Genomic DNA, 9433 nt, shown 5'->3' with positions numbered 1-9433 from the left:
TGCAGAATGACTGGAAATGAATTGTAAATAGTCGTTGTATGAAAACAAACAAACGAAAAAAAGAACAATTCAATGCGTTCTGGATACTCTCCGCTCCATCACGATTATCGCGACAAGAATCAGAATAATAGTCGGAACAATAGGTGAGGGGGGGAAACGTTACTTCCTCTAGCTAGCAAGCTAACAGCTAGCATAGCCAGGAGTATCACAGGGAAATGTATTTTCTCTACACGACTATCGCATCTTTATTGTTTTTCTTCATTTTGAAATACATGAAAAGGAGGAGGCATTTCACCGACGTGAAAAGACTTGATGGCAAAACTGTTCTCATTACAGGTAAATATATACATACGTATATGTTTCAGCAGCTGTACGTCCCCTTTCTGTTGACATAGTTTTATTATAGGAAGGTTGAAGCATGTTTTAATGAAATTTGCACCTAACATCTTGTCCTCAAGCTATAATTCCTACACGAGCACTAATAATTTATTTTTATTATTATTATTTTTTTCCCAGGTGGGAATTCTGGCATTGGCAAGGAGGCAGCGGTTGCCCTGGCAACGAGAGGCGCCCGTGTCATCATCGCGTGTAGGGACCCGGAAAAGGCCGAGAAGGCCGTGAGGGAGATCAAGTTCAAGAGTCACAGTCTCAATGTGCTTCACATGAAGCTGGACCTGGCCAACCTGCGCTCTGTCAGGGAGTTCTGTAAGAGCTTTCTGCAGAGAGAGAAGAGGCTCGACATCCTGATCAACAACGCAGGTGAGGGAGGCCTTGACGAGTCACATTCAGGCCTCTTGATTCATGAAACAAATATCACCGAAGGGATGTATAGGTTTGTTTTTCAGTGTATGAATTAAAGGGTAGAGATTGAGAAATGGTATTAAGAATTATTCATTAAAATGTCTCCATAGAAACATCTGGAGTGACATCAGATTGCTCTCAGTCAGGTGGTCATTAGTCAGAAGTCTAACTCTGCCATTAGTTAAGACTGTTTACCTGTGATCGGTGAGAGTTCAAGGTAAACATCTGCACACACGCTCTGAACATAAACCACATCTGATCATGAAGGTGAATCATTGTCACTGTTCTTGTGTAGAGAATCAAAAATAATGATCCCTCTTTCTCCATCCCATCGCCTCTGACATCTTTCCGCCCACACTTGTTTTGTTTTTTGTTTCTCCAGGCATGCCCAGCGTCCTCGACTGGACGGACGACGGCTTCAGCATGTGTTTCGGAGTCAACCACTTGGGTCACTTCCTTCTCACCAATCTGCTCCTGCCTCGCCTGAAGGAATGCGCGCCCAGCCGGGTGGTGACCGTCACGTGCTCCAGCTACCAGTACCAGAAACTGGACTTCCAGGACCTCAACTACAACCTGCTGCCCTTCTTCACCTACTGCCGCAGCAAGCTGGCCAACATCTACTTCAGTCATGAACTGGCCCGCATCACTAAAGGGAAAGGAGTGACCACCTATGCTGTGCACCCTGGTAACGAATTTGTGAAATCGGTTACACCGAAAGTAAAGACTAAAATTGCTGTATATATCTATGATGTAATGTCTTAACCTCTGAGGAATTGGTATGTGTGACAAATCACTTTTAGTATACTGGCAGCATCACTGTCTACTGCTTTTGTGCAGCACCTGTAACCACCTGGGTTTGTACAGTTTGTGCACGTCACCACTTGCTTCTAAAGCCTCAAATGACAATCCGTGTTATTCAAAGAAATGCTTTTAGCAGCCACCCAGGACATATGAGGGCATACTAGGGATAATATAATACAGGCTCTTTTCCTACTTTTTATTTCATATGTAAATTGTTTCCCAGTTTAATTTACAAATTGACAGTATACCACAATTTAGGTTATTATAAAAATAACCATATCAAACTCAGAGATTTTAACAAGCCCTAACATGCGGTACAGTATATACTGTATATATATATTTTTTTACAGCTTCATATTGACCCTGATGTCTCTGTCCGACTCCAGGTTTTGTGCAAAGCAACTGGACGAGCCACTACTCGTTGCTGTACCGGATGCTGATGCAGGTGGTCATGTGGATGTTTTACGTGTCGAGCGAGGTCGGGGCTCAGACTCTCGTCTACTGCGCTGTGTCGGACGAGGCCGCCAAACACAGCGGGGGATACTTCGCAGACTGCCAGCCTGCCGCTCTGCGTCCGTTTGCGAGAGACGCCGGTGTGGCAAAAAAACTGTGGGAGGCCAGTGAGAGACTGGTGAAGCTGGCTTAATGGTGGGATGGTGGTAGTTGAGGAAATGGGTTCATGGGTAATCTGTTCCAATGACTCCTCTGGTTTTTAATATTCGTATTTATGGATATTTTTGTTCTGGTCTTCATGTTTACATCGGTTGCGTAAAATGCAAATTCAATGCAAGATTCCTTTTTTTGTGCTTTTGTGTGAATCTTATGAGAAAATATTTTCATTTATTAACATAACATAATTTTTGTGGATTATCATTTTCGCATATATAAATAAAACACTTTACAGCGTGTCTTGATTTCCTGAAAGAATACGTTATTCTACGTTTATGGGTATTTCCCTGTACTGCTGCTGTGTTGACTCAAATATGTAAAAGCACATTTTAAATTAGACTCATTGTTTTCAACAGTTTGGAGTATTTGAATCAGTCTACATTGAATACTGAACATTCAGATATTAGGGGACATGGCTAAAAATGGCTCTGGGTGAAAGTTACAGAAGTAGTTATATGTCTCTGAGCTGCAACCAGAAATTCTGTTTAACTTAGCTGAAACAGTTCAAAATTATTTTTTACTTAACAAGGAAGACCTACACAATATTAGGAAGGTGGTCATAATGTTATGCCTGATCAGTGTATACTCCACTAAAGTTTCTGACTGGTTCTGTGGTGCAGCTTAATGGGCTCAGATACTTTACATCTTACTTTCAGCAGGTAAACAGCTTACCAATGTGACAAACACTAATATAAATAGTCGTTCAATGAGTCGTCTACGTGTGTTTCAGGACTTTTTCACATGCACGTCTCTCAATCATAGGAGCTGACAGGGTTTGACAGTCATGACAAAGGTTTATGGAGAATTCCTTAAAGATTTATGACAAAGAAACAGCACCATCTAGTGGGGACACACTCAAAAAGAAGTTTCACTCTTTTGTTTCGATGAAATCAGCTCCACCCATAACACAGGTAAATGAAAGTGAAAGCTTTTCGTTGTTGATCGTGTGGAGACGGGATCAGTACTCAAGAACACGACTTAAGAGGATTTCAAGTGGCAGAGCTTAAAGTTTGGTGAGTCTCTAAATCTTGAATCAATCAACGGAAATGGCTGAAAAACTTGTTGAAAATTACCTGAGCTGCCATGTGTGTTCAGAGACTTTCAGAGACCCCGTGTCTCTGAGCTGCAACCACAGCTTCTGTTCAAGCTGCCTGCAGAAATTCTGGGAACAAGCTGGAAACAAAAACTGTCCTATTTGTAAAAGAAAATCCTCAAAAGACAATCTCATGGTGAATTTTACCCTAAAGGAACTGGCTGACTCCTTTGCCAAGAGGCAGGGTCAAAGTTCAGCCATGATTGAAAAAGAAAAGGAGACAGAGAAGGAGGAAGTGGTGTGTGCTGAACACTCAGAAGTGCCTTACTGGTTCTGTGAGGATGAGCAGAAAGCTGTTTGTCCCGTCTGTGAGTTTTCTCTCCACCAGAGTCACGAAGTGGTTCCTCTAGAACAAGCAGTGAATGACTTGAAGGAGCAGCTGAAATCTGACTTAAAGTCTCTGCAGGACAAGAGGGACGAATATGAACAAGTGGAGAACACTTACAATAAGATGATTCAACACTCCAAGAACCAGCGACTGTCCACAGAGAAGCAGATCAAAGATGAGTTCAACAAGCTTCGCCAGTTCCTGAAAGAGGAAGAGGAGTCCAGACTGGCAGCTCTGAAGAAGGAAGAGGAGCAGAAAGGGGAGATCATCAGCAGAGAGTTGAAGAAGATTCAGGAGCAGATCTCCTCTCTGTCAGTCAGCATCTCTGCTGTTGAACAAGAGCTGAAGAAAGCCAACGTGCCGTTCCTCAACAGTTATAAACCCACTCAGACCAGAGCCAGAGCCCAGTGGTCACTGCCAGATCCACAGCTGGTCTCAGGAGTCCTGACAGATGTGGCCAAACACCTGGGCAACCTGTCCTTCAGAGTCTGGGAGAAGATGAAGGAGAAGGTCCACTACAGTCCTGTCATTCTGGACCCAAACACTGCACACCCCTGGCTCTATCTGTCTGATGATCTGACCAGTGTGAGATGGGGAGACACAAAGCAGGATCTCCCTGACAATCCAGAAAGATTAATTGAGTATACAGATGTTCTAGGCTCTGAGGGCTTCAGCTCAGGGAAACACAGCTGGGAGGTGGAGGTGGGAGATCATCCTGACTGGATTATAGGTTTAGCCAAAGAGACAGTTGACAAGAATCAACCGATGTTTTCACCAGAATATGGATTCTGGTGTGTAAACAATGGCGATGGAAAATACACTAATGGTTGTGACGAGACTTTCGAAGTTAAGAAGAGTCTCCAGAGGATCAGGGTCCAGCTGGACTATGAGAGAGGACAGGTGTCCTTCTACAACTCTGAAGACAAGACTGAGATCTATACCCACAGAGACACCTTCACTGAGAAACTCTTCCCATATTTTGAAATCGGAGATACTGTTGACGCAAAAACCTGTGACATCAAAATCTGTCCAACTGAGATCAGGGTGTCTGCTGAGGCCTAGATGACTATTATTATAATCGTTATTTTATCAGCTTTAAGAAAATCCTAGTTAAAACGTCAAACTTACATGATGGGACACCCTCTTTTGTAGCTTGACAATAAAGCACAAAACAAAACGATAAGTTTAGAGTAAATTCAGAACCAGGCCTGAAACAGCCAGAGCAAGCACGAAGGTGACGGTGGGAAGAGAGACCTTAAGCAGAACCTCAAGCTCACCATGGAGGGAACCAATCTGCTTGAGGCCAGGTATATGAGATATAGCTGAGCAGTGTCCCACTGTTTTATTTTTTATATTTAACATTAACTTCAGTTCAATTCTTTACGTTCAATTGTATGTGTAAAGTTTTTTTTTTTTAAATGATGTTAGACACTATTAATATTTCTCTTCATGGTTCAGTCCAAATTACAGCCTTATGACTGTGTTGATTGAGATGTTTCAGTTATATTTTTACGTTTCTAGTTTTACTACAATGTCAGAGACAGAATCAGCTCACACATGAGAAAATGTTTGGGATTCTCGTTTTATTAATGACCCCAATGATTGATCTTTGTGAATGTCTGTGAATTGTGGACGTCTGTTTTAGTGGCTGTGTGTCTTTACTCAACATTTGGAGCTGCTGTTTGCTCCTGTGTCTTTATTTAAACTCTTCCTGTCGAACAGCACTTCAGGATTGACTCGAGCTAACAGTCCGATGTGGAGCGTTTCATACGTACCTTGGATGATCTCTGTCAATAAAAAGAATCAAAGCCAATCAAAGGAGTTTTATCCGTCTGTAAACACACAGAGAGATGGAGAGAGAGACGGTAAACTTTCTGGTCTTCATGTTTACATCGGTTGTGTAAAATGCAAATTTAAAGATTTCTAATTTTTGTGCTTTTGTGTGAATATTAAGAGAAAATATTTTCATTCATTAACATAACATAATTTTTGTGGATTATCATTTTCCCATGGATAAATAAAACACTTTACAGCGTGTCTTGATTTCCTGAAAGAATACGTTATTCTATGTTTATGGGAATTTCCCTGTACTGCTGCTGTGTTGACTCAAATATGTCAAAGCACATTTTAAATTAGACTCATTGTTTTCAGCAATTTCTCTTATTTTAATCAGTCTACACTGAATACGGAACATTCAAATATTAGGGGACATGGCTAAAAATGACTCTGCTTGAAAGTTGCAGAAGAAGATAAATGTCTCTGAGCTGCAACCACAAATTCTGTTCAAACTAAACACCACCATCTAGTGGAGACTTACTCAAATGTCAGCTTAATTTCAACCGGCTCCACCAAGAAGAAACCTGGAATCCCTGAAAATTAAGGTGAAGGAACAGTAGTTTGGACAGTCTCATGATGAACAATAAGCTTCACTTATTTTCATTCACAACCAGATACACGGACAGTGGAGCACCTCCTCTAAAAGGCTCAGACAGATCTTTCCTGCCACAAACTATCAGTCTGTTAAAAGAAGAGACAAAATCTGTTTTTGGAAGAAATGATTAACATGATTTTATATTTCTGTCGCTGTAGTTTCAAAAAGATTTCTGCTGAATGAGCATCAGCTGTTGTATAATGGTCAAAAAACGTGGTTTATACATTGATCAGCCACAAAATTAAAACCACTGACAGGAGAAGTACATAGCATTGAGCATCTTGTGACAATTCGGTGCTCTGGTGGGAAACTTTCGGACCTGGCATTCATTGGTGTGGATGTTACTTAGACATGTAGCACCCACCTAGACCAGACCAGGCACCCCCACCCCATAGCAATGACACTCCTTGATGGCAGCAGCCATCCCCAGCAGGATGCAGCCTGACACAGACACACACACAAAAACGCTTCTGTGTGGTCATAATGTTATGCCTGATCAGTGTATACTCCACTAAAGTTCTGACTGGTTCTGTGCTGCAGCTTAATGGGCTCAAATACTTTACATCTTACTTTCAGCAGGTAAACAGCTTACCAATGTGACAAACACGAATATAAATAGTCGTTCAATGAGTCGTCTACGTGTGTTTCAGGACTTTTCCACATGCACGTCTCTCAAGCATAGGAGCTGACAGGGTTTGACAGTCACAACAAAGGTTTATGGAGAATTCGTTAAAGATTTTTAACAAAGAAACAGCACCATCTAGTGGGGACACACTCAAAAAGAAGTTTGACTGTTTTATTACAATGAATTCAGCTCCACCCATAACATAGGTAAATGTAAGTGAAAGGTTTTCGTTGTTGATCGGGTGGAGACGGCTCAGTACTCAAGAACACTATTTAAGAGGATTTCAAGTGGCAGAGCTTAAAGTTTGGTGAGTCTCTAAATCTGGAATCAATCAACAGAAATGGCTGAAAAACTTTTGGAAAATTACCTGAGCTGCCATGTGTGTTCAGAGACTTTCAGAGACCCCGTGTCTCTGAGCTGCAACCACAGCTTCTGTTCAAGCTGCCTGCAGAAATTCTGGGAACAAGCTGAAAACAAAAACTGTGCTATTTGTAAAAAGAAAATCCTCAAAAGAAAATATCATACTGAATTTAGTGAACTGGCTGACTCCTTTGCCAAGAGGCAGAGTCAAAGTTCAGCCATGATTGAAAAAGAAAAGGAGACAGAGAAGGAGGAAGTGGTGTGTGCTGAACACTCAGAAGTGCCTTACTGGTTCTGTGAGGATGAGCAGAAAGCTGTTTGTCCCGTCTGTGAGTTGTCTCTCCACCAGAGTCACAAAGTGGTTCCTCTAGAACAAGCAGTGAGTGACTTGAAGGAGCAGCTGAAATCTGACTTAACGTCTCTGCAGGACAAGAGGGACACATACGAACAAGTGGAGAAAACTTACAATAAGATGATTCAACACTCCAAGAACCAGCAGCTTTTCACAGAGAAGCAGATCAAAGCTGAGTTCAACAAGCTTCACCAGTTCCTGAAAGAGGAAGAGGAGTCCAGACTGGCAGCTCTGAAGAAGGAAGAGGAGCAGAAAGGGGAGACTATTAGCAGAGAGATGAAGAAGATTCAGGAGCAGATCTCCTCTCTGTCAGTCAGCATCTCTGCTGTTGAACAAGAGCTGAAGAAAACCAACGTGCCGTTCCTCAACAGTTATAAACCCACTCAGACCAGAGCCAGAGCCCAGTGGTCACTGCCAGATCCACAGCTGGTCTCAGGAGTCCTGATAGATGTGGCCAAACACCTGGGCAACCTGTCCTTCAGAGTCTGGGAGAAGATGAAGGAGAAGGTCCACTACAGTCCTGTAATTCTGGACCCAAACACTGCAAACCCCCGTCTCTATCTGTCTGATGATCTGACCAGTGTGAGATGTGGAGACACAAAGCAGGATCTCCCTGACAATCCAGAAAGATTCCCTGTGTATCCTGAAGTTCTGGGCTCTGAGGGCTTCAGCTCAGGGAAACACAGCTGGGAGGTGGAGGTGGGAGATCATCCTAAATGGATTATAGGTTTAAGCAAAGAGACCGTTGACAAGAATCAACCGATGTTTTCACCAAAATACGGACAGTGGTGTTTAAAGCATGATGATGGAGAATACACTGATGGTGATGGCAAGACTGTTACAATGAAGAAGAGTCTCCAGAGGATCAGGGTCCAGCTGGACTATAAGAGTGGACAGGTGTCCTTCTACAACTCTGAAGACAAGACTAAGATCTACACCTACAGAGACACCTTCACTGAGAAACTCTTCCCATATTTTGATATCGGAGATGCTGTTGATGCCAAAACCTCTGACATCAAAATCTGTCCAACTGAGATCAGGGTGTCTGCTGAGGCCGAGGTGACTATTATTATAATCGTTATTTTATCAGTTTCAAGAAAATCAGTTAAAACTGCAAACTTACATGATGGGACACCCTCTTTTGTAGCTTGACATTAAAGCACAAAACAAAACTTTAAGTTTAGAGGAATTTCAGAACCAGGCCTGAAACCCCCAGAGCGAGTACGAAGGCAATGGTGGCAAGAGAAAAAAACAAGAAACTTTCAGCAGAACCTCAAGCTCATCATAAAGGGAACCAATCTGCTTGAGGCCCGGCCAGGTATATGAGATATAGCTGATGCATGTTACATGACTGAACAAAAGACGTATCATAGATGCATGACACATTGAGGTGGGAGTGGACAACTGCAGGCCATGAAGATTTGACAGGTTGATGAGACCAGGACCACTGAATGATTTTTAACAAGAAGAAATTTCATGATAAATCATATAATCACAGAAGAGGAGTGTCCCACTGTTTTAAGTTTGACGTTTAAGATTGATTTTAGTTCAATTCTTTACGTTCATTCAGTTTTATTCACGCAAACTTGATCTTTAATAGTTTTTTTAAATGATGTTAGACACTATTAATATTTCTCTTCATGGTTCAGTCCAAATTACAGCCTGATGACTGTGTTGATTGAGATGTTTCAGTTATATTTTTAGTTTTCTACTTTTAGTAAAATGTCAGAGACAGAATCAGCTCACACATGAGAAAATGTTTGGGATTCTCGTTTTATTAATGACAACAATGACTGATCTTTGTGAATGTCTGAATTGTGGACGTCTGTTTTAGTGGCTGTGTGTCTTTATTCAACATTTGGAGCTGCTGTTTGCTCCCGTGTCTTTATTTAAACTCTTCCTGTCCAACAGCACTGCAGGATTGACTCTAGCTAACAGTCAGATGTCGAGCATTCCATACGTATCTTGGATGA

The 9433-nt window shown here is 41.9% G+C and overlaps 3 protein-coding genes across 3 annotated transcripts; all 3 read left to right on the top strand.

Moving 5' to 3' along the window:
* Window positions 1-198: 198 nt before the first annotated feature.
* LOC311493122 (retinol dehydrogenase 14) lies at window positions 199-2561 on the top strand. The gene is made up of 4 exons (XM_084551674.1): window positions 199-336; window positions 517-759; window positions 1184-1486; window positions 1989-2561. Exons 1-4 carry the CDS (start codon window positions 216-218, stop codon window positions 2246-2248), a joined length of 927 nt encoding a protein of 308 aa, XP_084407800.1. The 5' UTR covers window positions 199-215; the 3' UTR covers window positions 2249-2561.
* A 572-nt stretch (window positions 2562-3133) lies between these two features.
* Window positions 3134-5150, top strand: LOC311492388 (nuclear factor 7, brain-like). The gene has a single exon (XM_084550652.1). The coding sequence runs from the start codon at window positions 3318-3320 to the stop codon at window positions 4752-4754; it is 1437 nt and encodes a 478-aa protein (XP_084406778.1). The 5' UTR covers window positions 3134-3317; the 3' UTR covers window positions 4755-5150.
* A 1938-nt stretch (window positions 5151-7088) lies between these two features.
* Window positions 7089-8612, top strand: LOC311493251 (nuclear factor 7, ovary-like; the record flags this gene model as incomplete). Its single annotated transcript, XM_084551810.1, has 1 exon — window positions 7089-8612. The coding sequence occupies one exon, from the start codon at window positions 7089-7091 to the stop codon at window positions 8610-8612; it is 1524 nt and encodes a 507-aa protein (XP_084407936.1).
* Between the last annotated feature and the right edge of the window lie 821 nt (window positions 8613-9433).

The sequence above is a fragment of the Chelon labrosus genome (assembly GCF_963514085.1).
Source record: "Chelon labrosus genome assembly, chromosome: 9".
NCBI classification, from domain to species: Eukaryota; Metazoa; Chordata; class Actinopteri; order Mugiliformes; family Mugilidae; genus Chelon; species Chelon labrosus.
This window is presented reverse-complemented; position numbering and strand designations above follow the sequence as displayed.

Coding starts and splice junctions, on each gene's coding strand:
- LOC311492388 (XM_084550652.1), top strand. CDS start 3,318: ATGGCTGAAAAACTTGTTGAAAATTACCTGAGCTGCCATGTGTGTTCA.
- LOC311493122 (XM_084551674.1), top strand. CDS start 216: ATGTATTTTCTCTACACGACTATCGCATCTTTATTGTTTTTCTTCATT. Junction 337..516: donor CAAAACTGTTCTCATTACAG/GTAAATATATAC, acceptor TTTTTTTCCCAG/GTGGGAATTCTGGCATTGGC. Junction 1,487..1,988: donor CACCTATGCTGTGCACCCTG/GTAACGAATTTG, acceptor GTCCGACTCCAG/GTTTTGTGCAAAGCAACTGG.